General features: G+C 43.2%; 2 protein-coding genes across 8 annotated transcripts in view; both read right to left on the bottom strand.

Annotated features, from left to right (window-relative positions):
* The window catches only part of LOC115129125 (androgen receptor-like), a 29,321-nt gene extending 19,712 nt beyond the window's left edge, over positions 1–9,609 (bottom strand). The window contains exons 1-3 of the mRNA XM_065018404.1: positions 8,405–9,609; positions 4,072–4,205; positions 3,623–3,739 (exon numbers count right to left, since the gene is read on the bottom strand). Coding sequence (XP_064874476.1) covers positions 3,623–3,739; positions 4,072–4,205; positions 8,405–9,258 — 1,105 coding nt within the window. The 5' untranslated portion in view covers positions 9,259–9,609. The remainder of the gene's footprint in view (positions 1–3,622; positions 3,740–4,071; positions 4,206–8,404) is intronic.
* Positions 9,610–11,035: 1,426 nt separating this feature from the next.
* The window catches only part of LOC115129199 (moesin-like), a 38,262-nt gene continuing 30,760 nt past the window's right edge, over positions 11,036–18,537 (bottom strand). For all 7 annotated transcript variants that reach the window (XM_065018397.1, XM_065018398.1, XM_065018400.1 and 4 more), the window contains 6 exons: positions 17,771–17,934; positions 17,557–17,687; positions 17,244–17,395; positions 13,793–13,885; positions 13,439–13,651; positions 11,036–12,796 (listed from right to left, as the gene is read on the bottom strand). In XM_065018397.1, the coding sequence (XP_064874469.1) occupies positions 12,632–12,796; positions 13,439–13,651; positions 13,793–13,885; positions 17,244–17,395; positions 17,557–17,687; positions 17,771–17,934 (918 nt within the window). In that variant the 3' untranslated portion in view covers positions 11,036–12,631. The remainder of the gene's footprint in view (positions 12,797–13,438; positions 13,652–13,792; positions 13,886–17,243; positions 17,396–17,556; positions 17,688–17,770; positions 17,935–18,537) is intronic.

Raw genomic sequence — 18,537 nt, 5'->3', positions numbered from 1 at the left:
ACCAAGAACCTGATGGTCACTCTGACAGAGCTCCCGAGTTCCTCTGTGGAGATGGGAGAACCTTCCTTGAAGGACAACTATCTTTGCAGCACTCCACGATTTCTCAGCCAAGCATGATGAACAAACGGGAGCTATTTCGCCTACAAAAATAATATTTTTGGAAAAAAGGAACATTTGCTATCTAACTGGGAGTCTCCTGAGTGAAAGCATCTGAAGTTCTTCAAAGGTAAATGATTTAATTTGGTTGCTTTTCTTATTTTCCTGAAAATGTTGCCTGCTGCCAGCAGAGCCTAGCATGGCATTATGTCATGATAAACTTACACAAATGCTTGTCTAGCGTTGGCTGTAACGCATATTTTGAAAAACTGAGATGACAGTGTTGTTAACAAAAGGCTAAGCTTTGTGTTTGAATATATTTAATTCATTTCATTTGCGATTTTCATGAATAGGAAAAGTTTCTAGGGGTATTTATGTCCGCTGCGTTATGCTAATTCGTTTGAGGCTATGATTACGATCCTGGATTGCTCGTCGCAAGAGGTTAAAACAAAGGACATAAAGGACAACTGAAATCATAACAACAATGCCAACTGTATATGTTTGTGCATGTCTGGTACTATTACATGTATGTGTGTGTTCTTATATGTGTTTATTTGAATGAGTGTGTGTATATGCAAGTGTACAAACACCTGCACGGCATCAGCCTCTGGCAAACCGGTATTCGTTGGAAAAACACTGTCCCACAGTGTCATTCAAATGTACTTTTATTATGTTTTATTTAGACCCCCCCCCATTTATCTTTGACCATGATTCTCTCACACACAGCAACTCCACTCCCACTTGTCTCCAATTCCACATCCCAATCCTCAGCTTCCCTCAAACGATCCCATCTATCTCTGCTGGCCACCCACTTCGTGTTTTTACGCAACACATATCTTTCAACTATGCTGTGATATTTAACATACAATTTCAATCTATCTAATCGAATAGAATCCACAGATTGCGTGTTGAAGATAAATATTTTACTAAGAGTATTAGTATATTAGTAATTGACTGACCCGGTCTCTCCAGATCTCCTAACAGTACTATTTGTAGGGTCAATTTTAGATCAATGCTATTCATTTTCAGCCATTCCTGAACTTCAGACCAGAAACAGGCTACCTGAGGGCAATACCACCCATGATGCATCACCACTATCTAGAGGAGTAGTAGGATTTAATTTATCTACTTATATGCCTTCAGAATGAGGTTCTTATTTTCAAACAACCCCTTTACCCCATTTGGCCTTTTCATTACTGGAATGGTTAATTAACAAGCTCAAATTTAGAAAAAGTCTGATTTAATTTAATTATAATTGTATAATTTAATTTTGTATATTTTTATTTTCAGTGCATTTTTTATTTAAATCAGGCATTTTCATTCGGGAAGCAATGTAAGCAATATTGGCAATTGATTTGTTTATTACTTTTTTGGGATTGTTGCAGTGATGGAATTGTGGAATTTGTGGTAAAATGCATAATATCTTCTAAAACAACATAATGATAATTATGAAAAATGCTCTGATCCCATCTGAGCCAGGGGAAACGTACATGTTTTTATAGCCTAAGCTATGCATTTATAGCCTAAAATAGGCCAATTTATTTGTGTCCTGAGAAAATGTGAATGTGATCAAACTTCGTGTAGCTAGGCTACCTAGGCCTTTTTAAACCAAAACGACTGGCTTGAACTAATGAATTAACACAATAGTGATGCCACACTGTATGAGTATCTTTTCCATTACAGATGTAAAACACAACACCATACACAGCCAGCTCAGCCCTGCTAGTCTCTGTCCAATCCCAGTTGTTCTCTATGTGTAAAGGGTTTTCATCCTTCCTAGGGCCAGAAGTTTTTCCAGGAGTTTTTTTAATGACCTTACAGCTGATTTATTACTACAACTAGGGATCTGGGAGTTGGTTAAGGTTACTACAAGCTAAACTCTGTTCATCTACTTGCGTGTACGTGGGTGGAGTAGGATTCTATTTTTGGCGTGTACGTGGGTGGAGTAGGATTCTATTTTTGGCGTGTACGTGGGTGGAGTAGGATTCTATTTTTGGCGTGTACGTGGGTGGAGTAGGATTTTATTTTGGGCATGTACGTGGGTGGAGTAGGATTCTATTTTTGGCGTGTACGTGGGTGGAGTAGGATTCTATTTTTGGCATGTACGTGGGTGGAGTAGGATTCTATTTTTGGCGTGTACGTGGGTGGAGTAGGATTCTATTTTTGGCATGTACGTGGGTGGAGTAGGATTCTATTTTTGGCGTGTACGTGGGTGGAGTAGGATTCTATTTTTGGCATGTACGTGGGTGGAGTAGGATTCTATTTTTGGCATGTACGTGGGTGGAGTAGGATTCTATTTTTGGCATGTACGTGGGTGGAGTAGGATTCTATTTTTGCATGAATATGATAAATAAATAATAATATATAGATAAAGATATAATATATAGATAAATAATACAAAATAAAATATACCCAGGTAATATTCTTCTACTTGCCGGTGTAACCTAAAACATTATTCCAGTTAAATATACTGCTTGTGTATGTATTCCCACATCAGCCTACAGCACTTTCTAACATTTCACAATAGCCTGTAATCACAAGTTATTACTGCTAAACAAAATACCTTTTTGGGTAGATTCTAACAAGGCTACAATGTTGTTTGGTTTGTTGTTTGAACAGTAGCTCAGATTATATTTGCTTATCAATGCAAAATAGGCTTCTTTGATGCATAGCCTATAGCCTATACTGTTGATCAGATGAAGGAATCAAGCAAACATCATTGCCTACACAACACTGCCCCCACGGGAAGGGTACGTCGAATGTCAGTGCGCACTGCAAGGAGCCTCCCCTTTCATAACAAAAAACAACATTGCGACACTATGCTACGTCGCCGCCATTTGAGTATTCTGTGTAGTAACCTTTTGGTTAGCCTACTACCAGATCAAGAAAACTCTGAGCCCCAGGAAAATAACTCCCCCCCCACAACTGGGACCTGTGGTGCCACATCTGAAATCACTACACAATGTTGCAAACAGTGTTGCCAACTATTTTTCAGTGATATCTGCTATTGGCCCCTTGATTTCTCTCTAGATGACGTTTTTGCTGTTGCCACGACGACATCACAGCACCATTTTGACTTGCTGCTGCACAGCTGCACTCCCCGACATAACGTTTTCCCCTCCTCTCTCACCGCACCCCCCCTCCCCTGGTGCTTCTCTGCCTGTTGCACAGACCGCTTCTCCCACTCTTGTATGTGGCAGAATTGAGTTGGGAAAAGTAGCTACATGCTGTCAAAACTCCCCAAAGCAGCCTGAAAAGCAGCCTGAAAAGCAGCCTGAAAAGCAGCTGAATTTACCAATGAAAGTCACAGGATAGGGAGTAAAACACATGGTCAATTAAAACCTACCTAAAGACCTAGTCATGATTCCTGCTTCTTCAAAGACCCTGTAAACAAAATACAAGTAGGTGTGTCTAGCCTTCCTCCCCTCTTATTCTCTGCTCCCCTCTCCTCCCCCTTCTTTTTCACGATCTCTTTCTCTCCCTCTCTCCATTTAACAGCCATGTATGTTATGGTAAAAGTTGTAACCTTTGAGGCTCATTCCAGACCGGAAGCATCTGCTGAGACGACAGGAAGGACAGTTCTTCCTCCTCAGCTTGTCGATGGTGCAGTCGTTACGGCTGGCGCACAGGTGATTCTGCTTACCTGGGGACACAAAAACAAACACGGCCGCTACAGGGGAGTTGGATATCCCATTTCCTGTATGTGTGTGGGGCTCCCGAGTGGTGCAGCGGTCTAAGGCACTGCATCTCAGTGCCAGAGTTGTCACTAAAGACCCTTGTTCGATTCCAGGCTTTATCACAACATGCTGTGATTGGGAGTCCCATAAGGCGGCACACAATTGGCCCAAGGTCGTGGTGAGGGTTTGCCCGTGGTGGGTAGGCCGTCATTATAATTAAGAATTTGTTCTTAATTAACTGACTTGCCTAGTAAAATTAATGTAAACAAAGTGATATATGTGTGTGTGTATGGCTCACCCTCTGCAGCTCTCTTGAAGAACACCTTGCAGCTCCCACAGGTAACAGCTCCATAGTGACAGCCTGATGCCTCGTCTCCACATACCTTACACACCCTCCGGTCAGAGAAGTACACTGGCAACATATCCTCACATCTGAAACACACACACATCTGTAAACACCTAACACTCTTTCAGATCTTACAGATACACTCTCACTGGCAACATATTAGAGGGCGACCGATTATGATTTTTCAACACCGATACCGATTAATCGGACGATTTTTAAAAATGTATTTGTAATAATGACAATTACAACAATACTGAATGAACACCTATTTTAACTTAACATAAAAGTTAAAATAATAAATAATAAAATCAATTTAGCCTCAAATAAATAATGAAACATGTTCAATTTGTTTTAAATAATGCAAAAACAAAGTGTTGGAGAAGAAAGTAAAAGTGCAATATGTGCCATGTAAGAAAGCTAACGTTTCAGTTCCTTGCTCAGAACATGAGAACATATGAAAGCTGGTGGTTCCTTTTAACATGAGTCTTCAATATTCCCAAGTAAGAAGTTTTAGGTTGTAGTTATTATAGGAATTATAGGACTATTTCTCTCTATACGATTTGTATTTCATATACCTTTGACAATTGGATGTTCTTATAGGCACTTTAGTATTGCCAGTGTAACAGTATAGCTTCCATCCCTGTCCTCGCCGCTACCTGGGCTCAAACCAGGAACACATCGACAGCAGCCACCCTCGAAGCAGCGTTACCCATGCAGAGCAAGGGGAACAACTACCCCAAGTCTCAGAGCGAGTGACGTTTGAAACGCTATTCGCACGCACCCCGCTAACTAGCTAGCCATTTCACATCGGTTACACCAGTCTAATCTCGGGAGTTGATAGGCTTGAAGTCATAAACAGCTCAATGCTTGAAGCATTGCGAAGAGCTGCTGGCAAAACACACGAAAGTGCTGATTGAATGAATGCTTACGAGCCTGCTAGTGCCTACCATTGCTCAGTCAGACTTAATTATAACATAATAACACACAGAAATACGAGCCTTTGGTCATTAATATGGTCGAATCCGGAAACTATCATCTCGAAAACAAGACGTTTATTCCTTCAGTAAAATAAGGAACCGTTTTGTATTTTATCTAACGGGTGGCATCCCTAAGTCTAAATATTCCTGTTACATTGCACAACCTTCAATGTTATGTCATAATTACATAAAATTCTGGAAAATTAGGTGGCAGTAAATGTTGCATATACACTGACTCTGCGTGTAATGAACGCAAGAGAAGTGACACAATTTCACCTGGTTAATATTGCCTGCTAACCTGGATTTATTTTAGCTAAATATGCAGGTCTAAAAATATATACTTCTGTGTATTGATTTTAAGAAAGGCGTTGATGTTTATGGTTAGGTACACATTGGAGCAACGACAGTCCTTTTTCACGAATACGCACCGCATCGATTATATGCAACGCAGGACATGCTAGCTAAACTAGTAATATCATCAACCATGTGTAGTTAACTAGTGATTATGATTGATTGATTGATTGTTTTTTATAAGATACTTTTAATGCTAGCTAGCAACTTATCTTGGCTTACTGCATTTGCGTAACAGGTAGGCTCCTCGTGGAGTGCAATGAGAGGCAGGTGGTTAGAGCGTTAGACTAGTTAACTGTAAGGTTGCAAGATTGAATCCCCGAGCTGACAAGGTAAAAATCTGTCGTTCTGCCCCTGAACAAGCAGTTAACGCACCGTTCCTAGGCCATCGTTGAAAATAAGAATATGTTCTTAACTGACTTGCCTAATTAAATAAAGATTAAATAAAGGTGTAAAAAAAATATATATATATATATATTTTATATCGCCCAAATCGGTGTCCAAAAATATCGATTTCCGATTGTCATGAAAACTTGAAATCGGCCTGAATTAATCGGCCATTCCGATTAAACGGTCGACCTCTACTGTAAACACACACCTAACATGTGGGTAACACTCTTTTAGATCTTACAGCTACACTTCATAACCACACACACACACACACACAGACGTACATACATACACACACACACACACAGACGTACATACATACACACACACACAGACAGAAACACACACACACAGACGTACATACATACACACACACACAGACAGAAACACACACACACAGACAGAAACACACACACACAGACGTACATACACACACACACACACACAGACAGAAACACACACACACAGACGTACATACACACACACACACACACAGACGTACATACATACACACACACACACACAGACGTACATACATACACACACACACAGACAGAAACACACACACACAGATGTACACACATATACACACACACACATTCACCTGAAATCACACAACACACACCTAACACTATTTCAGATCTTACAGCTACACCCTCACATCTGAAATGCACCTAATGCACCTACCTGCCTATACCTGCTGATCTGCACATACTTGCCTATTGATGTGGGATTGAGTCATGCAGATTCTGTCTAATTCAGTTAGCAGCAGAATCTGTTAACCAGACGGTGTGGACTACGGGCTCAGATCAACATTACAATACTTTTGAGGTATAACAAGTCTGACAAACTTTACATTTTAAATTAGCCAGCTACCCGTTTAAAGGGCGACTGCGCTTCCTGAATTGGCCTCGTTTTAAATTTCGTTCATTAATAAATGCTAGGGGCCATGACTGAATTCAAACGTGAGTTGGTTTCGGGGTGTGGTTTGATGTGGGTACCTCGTGTGTGTTTGCAGGTGGAAAGACAAATTATTTAGCCAATTACTGTCAGTAAACTGGTGTGCGACTGTGTCAAAGTTGGTTTGACCTTGGATAGCCTTTCTATAAATGAAATGGTCCTTGAATGTGAATTAATTCAACTTGATCAGTATCCGCTACTAGATCTTTGACTGACCCACCACACCACAGCCTTGGCAATAAGTGTGATATCATTATGAAAGCTGCAATATATACGTTTTTGGGCGACCTGACCAAATTCACATAGAAATGTGAGTTATAGATATGTCATTCTCATTGAAAGCCAGTCTAAGAAGCGGTAGATCTGTTCTATGTGCGCTATTTCTATGCTTCCCTTGCTTAAGTTTTGTTTTTGTGCGTTTTACTTTTGGTTTTGTGCAACAGCTTCAAACAATTGAAAATACAATATTTCTGGTTATGGAAAACATATTTCACAGCAGTTTAGATGACACAATGATTTTCTACGCTATACTTGCTTGTTTTATCACATTAACTGAAATTAGAATTGAACTATTAGAATTTTAGCAACCAGGAAATGTCTGAGAGATTTCCGCACAGTGCATCTTTTAGTGAGTGTTGCCTTATGTCCTACTGGGCCTTGTTGATTGAGACTAAATACATTACACCTGGTTAGTTGAAGGCCAGCGTAAAGTCAGCTGGAAGCCTATTACTCTAATACTCATGAAATAAACACTGGTTAGGAAGGTAAACAGTGATGTCAGAGACAGACACACTGCTGGGTCGTAGTCACGAGACTGGCCATGCTGAAAGGGACAGTGGCTATAACCTATCACTTGCAGTCTGTCCTCTCCAGCATGGGGATATTGTCGTGAGTCTCTGTGGCAGCTGGTGCAGGGAATTAGGTCATTATAACAGATAGCATAAATGCTATTATAACCTGGGTGGTTCGAGCTCTGAATGCTGATTGGCTGACAGGCATGGTATCAGACAGTATACCATGGGTATGACAAAACGTTTTTTTTTTTTTACTGCTCAGGAGTTTGTGGTATATTTATTTAACTAGGCAAGTCAGTTAAGAACAAATTCTTATTTTCAATGACAGCCAAGGAACGGTGGGTTAACTACCTCGTTCAGGGGCAGAAAGACAGATTTTTACCTTGTCAGCTCGGGGATTCTATCTTGCAACCGTTCAGTTAGAAATCCAACACTCTAACCAGATATGGCCACATACCACACCCCCTCGTGCGTTTCTGCTTCATTGAATTTGACATATTATAACATTACATTTACATTTAAGTCATTTAGCAGACGCTCTTATCCAGAGCGACTTACAAATTGGTGCTTTCACCTTATGACATCCAGTGGAACAGCCACTTTACAATAGTGCATCTAAGTCTTTTAAGGGGGGTGAGAAGGATTACTTTATCCTATCCTAGGTATTCCTTATAACATCTGATATTACTGTTGTTTTGTTATGATTACATAGTTAGAGAAGCTCCATTAATTTGCCTCTGGTCTGCTTGGTCTTACGTGAAAACAAAACAAAGAAACAATTGAAATAATATGTCTTATAAAGAATATATCTACCTCAGCCTGGAGTCAGCACTCATCCATCCAGAACTCTCCTTCTTGATAGCAGAGTGATACACTTGTTGAAGACCGCTTTCATGCATCACACTTTGGTAACTTTGCTCCTGGACATGACCATCTTGTGGCATCCCAGGGTCATAGTCCTGATAGTTAACCCCAGGGGGACAGGCTTTACGTGCTCCACAAGACATGCAATTTCCGTTGTCCAAATATTTACAGAACCAAGATCCACCCGCCACCGGACAGGGTCCCTCGTGTCCTGGTTCGGTTTTGTTAAGGCTGCTTTTGATGAGGCCATTGACGGTCGATTGATCCGTAAATTCCCTACCAAATAAATGGGTTGGGGCGTCTTTACGGAATGGAGAACTTAAAGGTAACAGTTCGTCAAACTGAGAGGGCACCGAGAGCGCAATAGCGTTATCCAAATTCACGAACATGTCCGAGTTTTTACGGAGACCTCGGGCCATTTCCAACTCGTGCATAGGCCTCGTCACCTTCCATGCGCTGTCCCTTTCGCGCTCGAGGGTCTGTAAAAAACCGACATAATTTTGTCCACAAATGTCGTGATGTACTTCGAACGATGGCCCGAGATCATTTGATTTAATTCTCGTTTTCCTCTGCATCTGGGTGGTTAACTCTGAGGTCATACTTGCGCCAGCTCCAAACTCTGGAGAAGACTCCTCGGAGACTGAAAAATGGTTTCCATGATTTGGGCCGCAGTCTGCAGAGAAGGCAGGGCCGCTCCGTCCATTATCCACTATCTCGTTTGACTGCGAACTCAAACCTAAAGACACTGACACCGCGTCACATAACTCCTTGGCTGTATCTGATATATTGGTGCAACTCTGCATTGTTGTTTTGATTTCTTCCCAGGCGCGGACAGTTCCAAAAAAAGACTTGCTCTCGAGGTCTCCGGTTTTCACTGTAGGCCTAAAGCACGAGGAGCTACTACATTTTTTTCCCCGTGTGAGAGTAGACGCAACTACGTTAAATCTTAACGTAACCGTGTAACCAGAGACTCCTGTTATGCCGTTATGTCGGGCCACCACCTATAACCTCCCCGAGCTGAACTACGGGAGACTACAGTACATGAACAACAAATCCCTTCTTACGCCTCTGCGTTTTGCTCATTCGTTGTGACCTCGGGGAGGGAAAGGCTGGCGCGTGTCCAAGTTGTGACTCGTGTAGGGTAAAGTGCATTCTCTACCGTGTTATTACTGTCTGTTTATAACACCGTGTTCTTCATCTATCAGTTACTTATTTGACCGTTAAAATTATGACTGTAAAGTATATTTAAAATATATTTTTAATAAAGTTGTAGAGAGACTGAGTGTTGTTGCTGGTTCGTCATATCTCACAGTCAAAACAGACGTGTACACTCTTCCTCCAGTGCAATAACACAACAATAGTGATTTGTCCGTGTTTTTCTGACCCACAGACACTCCTGTAATCTGTTTAGAAACAGCGATTGAGAGCTATGGCACATCCTTTGTTCTGTTTGTGTCACATGACAGCAACATGTCAGCTGTCATAAGATGACTAACAATTATATGGCATCTGTTAAGACAGCATTATGAATTTATGTAGCCTATTTTACAACCTAACTTATTTTCCGGAAAAATGTACTTACTATGACTGAAACTGTTTGTCCCACCTAACTATGTGTGCTCTTGAGTGGCGCGAGGCGTCACTACAGATCCTGGTTCGATCCCGGGCTGTATCACAACCGGCCGTGATCGGTAGTCCCAATAGTGCGGCGCACAATTGGCCCCCTGCGTCATCCAGGTTAGGGGAAGGTTTGGGCCGTCATTGTAAAATAAGAATTTGTTCTTAACTGACTTGCCTAGTTAAATAATGGTTAAATATTAAACTATTTTAAGATGAATTCACTAACTGGGAGTCTGCTCTTGTAACTGAGCTGTTCAATGGCCTACTTCCCACAGAAGATAACTGTATTTTCCTGAGAGAGAGATCTTGTCTTCCAGTGTAGTAGACCTCAGATTTGATAACACTTTATAAAACTAAAAGACGATGTTGTTTCAACGTCAGGCAGCCAACTACAATAGGATTGTGAGTTTTGTTCAAGAACATTTTTGTTGAACAAACTCACAATCCTATTGCAGCTGGTTTTCTTACAATTCTACTTTGAATCAAAATATATATATATTTTTACAGCGCTTACTGTATCCTATCAGTCATATCAGGCCTACTGAAAAACACACTCCTTACAAACAAATGTCACACACATACTGCAGACACAAACACATGACACACACTGCAGACAAACACATGACACACACACACACACACACTGCAGACACACACACACACTGCAGACACACACACACTGCAGACACAAACACACGCACACTTCAATCATAACAGCCTATAACAGATGACCAGAGTGACAATCATAACAGCCTATAACAGATGACCAGAGTGACAATCATAACAGCCTATAACAGATGACCAGAGTGACAATCATAACAGCCTATAACAGATGACCAGAGTGACAATCATAACAGCCTATAACAGATGACCAGAGTGACAATCATAACAGCCTATAACAGATGACCAGAGTGACAATCATAACAGATTGAGACAGATATGCACAGCACTCAACACATATTCAACGTTGGTTAATGGTATTTATTTGACTCATAGCAAAACACAATGTGTTGCTCATTTATATGTGTGAAATGACATCCACTGTAAATATTGTAAATAACCTCTAACCGTTCCTCTCACTAAACTATGCATACAGAAAAAAATGGGGTTTATAGTGTATCAGCTAAGGATTATTTTGCATAGATGCATTTCAAGATTGCAAAACCCAAAAGCAACAGGAATGATGTAGTAATAATGTCATCACTCACTTTGATTGTTGAACTAGTAGCCTACAGTCTGTAGTCCACGGAATTTGACTTTAGCAAACATAAATGTAATACGTTACAGCCAGTAGATGGCAATCTTTAGTCACAGTAGACAAAACACTACTGGGGAGAGGCAGTGGGTTCTTACAAAGTCAATAAAGCAATGTTGACGTTATAATTACACTGTACCTGTTGACGTTATAATTACACTGTACCTGTTGACGTTACAATTACACTGTACCTGTTGACGTTACAATTACACTGTACCTGTCAACGTTATAATTACACTGTACCTGTTGACGTTATAATTACACTGTACCTGTTGACGTTACAATTACACTGTACCTGTTGACGTTACAACTACACTGTACCTGTTGACGTTATAATTACACTGTACCTGTTGACGTTACAATTACACTGTACCTGTTGACGTTACAATTACACTGTACCTGTCAACGTTATAATTACACTGTACCTGTTGACGTTACAATTACACTGTACCTGTTGACGTTATAATTACACTGTACCTGTTGACGTTACAATTACACTGTACCTGTTGACGTTACAACTACACTGTACCTGTTGACGTTATAATTACACTGTACCTGTTGACGTTATAATTACACTGTACCTGTTGACGTTACAATTACACTGTACCTGTTGACGTTATAATTACACTACCTGTTGACGTTATAATTACACTGTACCTGTTGACGTTATAATTACACTGTACCTGTTGACGTTATAATTACACTGTACCTGTTGACGTTATAATTACACTGTACCTGTTGACGTTATAATTACACTGTACCTGTTGACGTTATAATTACACTATACCTGTTGACGTTATAATTACACTGTACCTGTTGACGTTATAATTACACTGTACCTGTTGACGTTACAATTACACTGTACCTGTTGACGTTACAATTACACTGTACCTGTTGACGTTACAATTACACTGTACCTGTTGACGTTATAATTACACTGTACCTGTTGACGTTACAATTACACTGTACCTGTTGACGTTACAATTACACTGTACCTGTTGACGTTACAATTACACTGTACCTGTTGACGTTACAATTACACTGTACCTGTTGACGTTACAATTACACTGTACCTGTTGACGTTACAATTACACTGTACCTGTTGACGTTACAATTACACTGTACCTGTTGACGTTACAATTACACTGTACCTGTTGACGTTATAATTACACTGTACCTGCCTATATGACTTCCATTCAAATACATAGATTCAGTACAGACTCTTGTTCTCTCTCTCTCTCATTCTCTCACTCACTCATTCTCTCACTCACTCATTCTCTCACTCACTCATTCTCTCTCTCTCACATGGACTCAAACTCGTCGATGCGTTGCTTGGTGTTTCCCTGTCGTATCTGACGGAGGGTCCTGTACTTGTCCCGGCCGGCCTTAACGTTCTCCGCGTGGATCAGGTCGTTGGGAGTATTCTTACTGTCGTCTCGAGCGCTGGCCAACTCAGTACTCAGGACCTGAGGACAAACGGAGAACAAGGACACAAATAAACTGGTGGAGCATCAACATAATGTACTAAAACATTGGACGGAATGTGTAGGACATGTGTAACGCATGTGGTCTCAGAACTATATCTCTCAGCTCAGAGCGGGAGGACATTTTTACATTTAGTCAGGATGGAACCCAACCAGGTATAAAGGGTTATTGTTAGGTTAAGGTCATAGGTTAAATGTTAAGGTAGGGTCTGACCTTTGTATAGCCATTCATTCTTCTGGGCCTCTGTTATGGTCATGAATTAGGGTCATGGGTTAAAGTTCATGGCTTATGGGTTAAAGGGGAACGCCACTCAAAAACTATCTTGTGGTATTTGTTTAATTAGTCCACTGATGATACAGTTCCAAAATGATTAGCATGTCAGCAGCCAAGTTTTCAAGATATTGGACTTTCAGGAAGAGGTGTTCACGTCATCACGATGATGTGTCCCAGTGACACTTTGCTTCTTGAGAACTTGACTGTTGGCCAGTGACACTTTGCTTCTTGAGAATTTGACTGCTGGCCAGTGACACTTTGCTTCTTGAAAACTTGACTGCTGACAATGCAAATCATTTTGTGGGACTAATGGGAAAAAAGTTCCTAGAGTTCCCCTCGGTGCTTCTGACCTTGAGGTGTTTCTGTAGCCGTTTGTTCTTCTGAGCCTCCGTCATGCGTTCCTCCTCGCTGCGGTCTCTGACCATGCCTGGTGATGTCAGCTCGGCGCTGGCCTCGTCGCTGCTCTCGTCGGTCTCGTCGTGGTCCCCCTGCACACAGTCCTGGATGTCTTTAGTCTTCAGAACTTCTTTGGCCCGCTCCAAATCAACCTCCACCATGACCGTCTGACGACAAACACACACATGACCGCTCACAGTGGATAGTGCTATCACACACACACACACACACACGCTCGCTCACATTGAAGCACTGTGGTTAGATAGAGGGTTGCGCCAACACACACACATTCATTTATTCTCTCTCACCCTTTTCTGCCATCTCTTTGTATCGTCGTCCTTCTCCTTCTTTACGTCCTCCAGAAGGGAGATGTTAGAGGTCAGATCAGCCAGTTCAGTGGCCTGGAAAAATAACCGTAGAATAATACAGGAGTGGTTGTCTATCTGACTGTCTGTGCATGTATCTGTGTGTGTGGCTCAGCCAGTTCAGTGGCCTGCAAAGAGAACCTTAGAATAATACAGGAGTGGTTGTCTATCTGACTGTCTGTGTGTGTGGCTCAGCCAGCTCAGTGGCCTGCAAAGAGAACCTTAGAATAATACAGGAGTGGTTGTCTATCTGACTGTCTGTGCATGTATCTGTGTGTGTGGATCAGCCAGTTCAGTGGCCTGTAAAGAGAACCTTAGAATAATACAGGAGTGGTTGTCTATCTGACTGTCTGTGTGTGTGGCTCAGCCAGCTCAGTGGCCTGCAAAGAGAACCTTAGAATAATACAGGAGTGGTTGTCTATCTGACTGTCTGTGTGTGTGGCTCAGCCAGCTCAGTGGCCTGCAAAGAGAACCTTAGAATAATACAGGAGTGGTTGTCTATCTGACTGTCTGTGCATGTATCTGTGTGTGTGGATCAGCCAGTTCAGTGGCCTGCAAAGAGAACCTTAGAATAATACAGGAGTGGTTGTCTATCTGACTGTCTGTGTGTGTGGCTCAGCCAGCTCAGTGGCCTGCAAAGAGAACCTTAGAATAATACAGGAGTGGTTGTCTATCTGACTGTCTGTGTGTGTGGCTCAGCCAGCTCAGTGGCCTGCAAAGAGAACCTTAGAATAATACAGGAGTGGTTGTCTATCTGACTGTCTGTGCATGTATCTGTGTGTGTGGATCAGCCAGTTCAGTGGCCTGCAAAGAGAACCTTAGAATAATACAGGAGTGGTTGTCTATCTGACTGTCTGTGTGTGTGGCTCAGCCAGCTCAGTGGCCTGCAAAGAGAACCTTAGAATAATACAGGAGTGGTTGTCTATCTGACAGTCTGTGCACGTATCTGTGTGTGTGGCTGTCTGTCTGTGCATGTATCTGTGTGTGTGGCTATCTGACTGTCTGTGCACGTATCTGTGTGTGTGGCTGTCTGTCTGTGCATGTATCTGTGTGTGTGGCTATCTGACTGTCTGTGCATGTATCTGTGTGTGTGGCTATCTGACTGTCTGTGCACGTATCTGTGTGTGTGGCTATCTGACTGTCTGTGCACGTATCTGTGTGTGTGGCTATCTGACTGTCTGTGCACGTATCTGTGTGTGTGGCTATCTGACTGTCTGTGCACGTATCTGTGTGTGTGGCTATCTGACTGTCTGTGCACGTATCTGTGTGTGTGGCTATCTGACTGTCTGTGCACGTATCTGTGTGTGTGGCTGGTCTATCTGTGTGTGTGGCTGACTGTCTGTGCACGTATCTGTGTGTGTGGCTGTCTGTGCATGTATCTGTGTGTGTGGCTATCTGACTGTCTGTGCACGTATCTGTGTGTGTGGCTATCTGACTGTCTGTGCATGTATCTGTGTGTGTGGCTATCTGACTGTCTGTGCACGTATCTGTGTGTGTGGCTATCTGACTGTCTGTGCACGTATCTGTGTGTGTGGCTATCTGACTGTCTGTGCACGTATCTGTGTGTGGTGGCTATCTGACTGTCTGTGCATGTATCTGTGTGTGTGGCTATCTGACTGTCTGTGCACGTATCTGTGTGTGTGGCTATCTGACTGTCTGTGCACGTATCTGTGTGTGTGGCTATCTGACTGTCTGTGCATGTATCTGTGTGTGTGGCTATCTGACTGTCTGTGCACGTATCTGTGTGTGTGGCTATCTGACTGTCTGTGCACGTATCTGTGTGTGTGGCTATCTGACTGTCTGTGCACGTATCTGTGTGTGGTGGCTATCTGACTGTGCACGTATCTGTGTGTGTGGCTGTCTGTGCATGTATCTGTGTGTGTGGCTATCTGACTGTCTGCGCACGTGTCTGTGTGTGGCTATCTGACTGTCTGTGCACGTATCTGTGTGTGTGGCTATCTGACTGTGCACGTATCTGTGTGTGTGGCTGTCTGTGCATGTATCTGTGTGTGTGGCTATCTGACTGTCTGTGCACGTATCTGTGTGTGTGGCTATCTGACTGTCTGTGCACGTATCTGTGTGTGTGGCTATCTGACTGTCTGTGCACGTATCTGTGTGTGGTGGCTATCTGACTGTCTGTGCACGTATCTGTGTGTGTGGCTGTCTGTGCATGTATCTGTGTGTGTGGCTATCTGACTGTCTGCGCACGTGTCTGTGTGTGGCTATCTGACTGTCTGTGCACGTATCTGTGTGTGTGTGGCTATCTGACTGTCTGTGCACGTATCTCTGTGTGTGTGGCTATCTGACTGTCTGTGCATGTATCTGTGTGTGTGGCTGTCTGTCTGTGCATGTATCTGTGTGTGTGGCTGTCTGTCTGTGCATGTATCTGTGTGTGTGGCTATCTGACTGTCTGTGCACGTATCTGTGTGTGTGGCTGTCTGTCTGTGCACGTATCTGTGTGTGTGGCTATCTGACTGTCTGTGCACGTATCTGTGTGTGTGGCTATCTGACTGTCTGTGCACGTATCTGTGTGTGTGGCTATCTGACTGTCTGTGCACGTATCTGTGTGTGGTGGCTATCTGACTGTCTGTGCACGTATCTGTGTGTGTGGCTGTCTGTGCATGTATCTGTGTGTGTGGCTATCTGACTGTCTGCGCACGTGTCTGTGTGTGGCTATCTGACTGTCTGTGCACGTATCTGTGTGTGTGGCTATCTGACTGTCTGTGCACGTATCTGTGTGTGTGGCTATCTGACTGTCTGTGCACGTATCTGTGTGTGTGGCTATCTGACTGTCTGTGCACGTATCTGTGTGTATTGCTATCTGACTGTCTGTGCACGTATCTGTGTGTGTGTGGCTATCTGACTGTCTGTGCACGTATCTCTGTGTGTGTGGCTATCTGACTGTCTGTGCATGTATCTGTGTGTGTGCCTGTCTGTCTGTGCATGTATCTGTGTGTGTGGCTGTCTGTCTGTGCATGTATCTGTGTGTGTGGCTATCTGACTGTCTGTGCACGTATCTGTGTGTGTGGCTGTCTGTCTGTGCATGTATCTGTGTGTGTGGCTATCTGACTGTCTGTGCACGTATCTGTGTGTGGTGGCTGTCTGTCTGTGCATGTATCTGTGTGTGTGGCTATCTGACTGTCTGTGCACGTATCTGTGTGTGGTGGCTGTCTGTCTGTGCACGTATCTGGGTGTGGTGGCTGTCTGTCTGTGTGTGGTATCCGTTTGTCTGTGTGTGGTGTCTGTCTGTCTGTCTGTCTGTGTGTGGTGGCTGTCTGTCTGTGTGTGGTGGCTTTCTGTCTGTGTGTGGTGTCTGTGTCTGTGTGTCTGTGTGTGGTGTCTGTTTGTCTGTGCGTGTGTGGCTGTCTGTGCATGTATCTCTGTGTGTGTGTACCAGGTTCTCCATCTGGCTCTCTGACTGCTGTAGGAGGGATGCCTTGGCCTCTTCCGCTGCTCTGCGCTCTTTCTCCAGACGCTCTGCCTCCTCCTGGGCAAACGTCCTCTCCTTCTCCAGCTCCAGGGCCCTGCGAGTCTGCTCCTCCAGCTCTATATATATATATATATATATATATATATATATATATATTTATTTATTTATATATATTTATACACACACACACACACACACACACACACTGTCAGAAGACATTTACATTTACATTTAAGTCATTTAGCAGACGCTCTTATCCAGACAGAAAGAGTCTGACCTTCCTGAGCTTTCTTGGTCTCTTTCTCAATCTGTTTCAGTCTGCCCATCAGCTCCATGGTTTCTCTGGCGATCTTCTCTGTCTCCTTCTCCGCATTCACTCTCTTCTTCTTCTCGCTCTCAAGCAGAGCTCTGGAACGAGGGATATGAGGGATGAGTAAACACCTGCTAACAACATTATCTCTCTCTCTCTTTCCCCCTCTCTCTGTCCTCACTTATCCATCTGTCTCTTAGTCTTCTCCTCTCTGGCCTGGGCCTTCATCTGCTGGACCTCGATGGTGTCTGGCTTCCTCCTCCTCATGTACAGGTCATGGTTCCCCATGCACAACGCCAGGATACGTTTGTTGATCCGCAGACGAGGGGCGTAGAACACAAAATCCTGAAAGAGACCCAGTCACCACAAATGTAGTTATCAGTGCCTCTTGTGGTTATCAGTGCCTCGTGTGGTTATCAGTGCCTCGTGTGGTTATCAGTGCCTCTTGTGGGTATCAGTGCCTCTTGTGGGTATCAGTGCCTCTTGTGGGTATCAGTGCCTCTTGTGGTTATCAGTGCCTCTTGTGGGTATCAGTGCCTCTTGTGGGTATCAGTGCCTCTTGTGGGTATCAGTGCCTCGTGTGGTTATCAGTGCCTCGTGTGGGTATCAGTGCCTCGTGTGGTTATCAGTGCCTCGTGTGGTTATCAGTGCCTCTTGTGGTTATCAGTGCCTCTTGTGGTTATCAGTGCCTCGTGTGGTTATCAGTGCCTCGTGTGGTTATCAGTGCCTCTTGTGGTTATCAGTGCCTCTTGTGGGTATCAGTGCCTCGTGTGGTTATCAGTGCCTCTTGTGGGTATCAGTGCCTCTTGTGGTTATCAGTGCCTCGTGTGGTTATCAGTGCCTCTTGTGGTTATCAGTGCCTCTTGTGGTTATCAGTGCCTCTTGTGGTTATCAGTGCCTCTTGTGGGTATCAGTGCCTCGTGTGGTTATCAGTGCCTCTTGTGGTTA

The sequence above is a fragment of the Oncorhynchus nerka genome, linkage group LG5 (assembly GCF_034236695.1).
Source record: "Oncorhynchus nerka isolate Pitt River linkage group LG5, Oner_Uvic_2.0, whole genome shotgun sequence".
Lineage (NCBI taxonomy): Eukaryota > Metazoa > Chordata > Actinopteri > Salmoniformes > Salmonidae > Oncorhynchus > Oncorhynchus nerka.
Note: the sequence above shows the minus strand (reverse complement) of the source record. Positions and strands in the feature narration are given on the sequence as shown.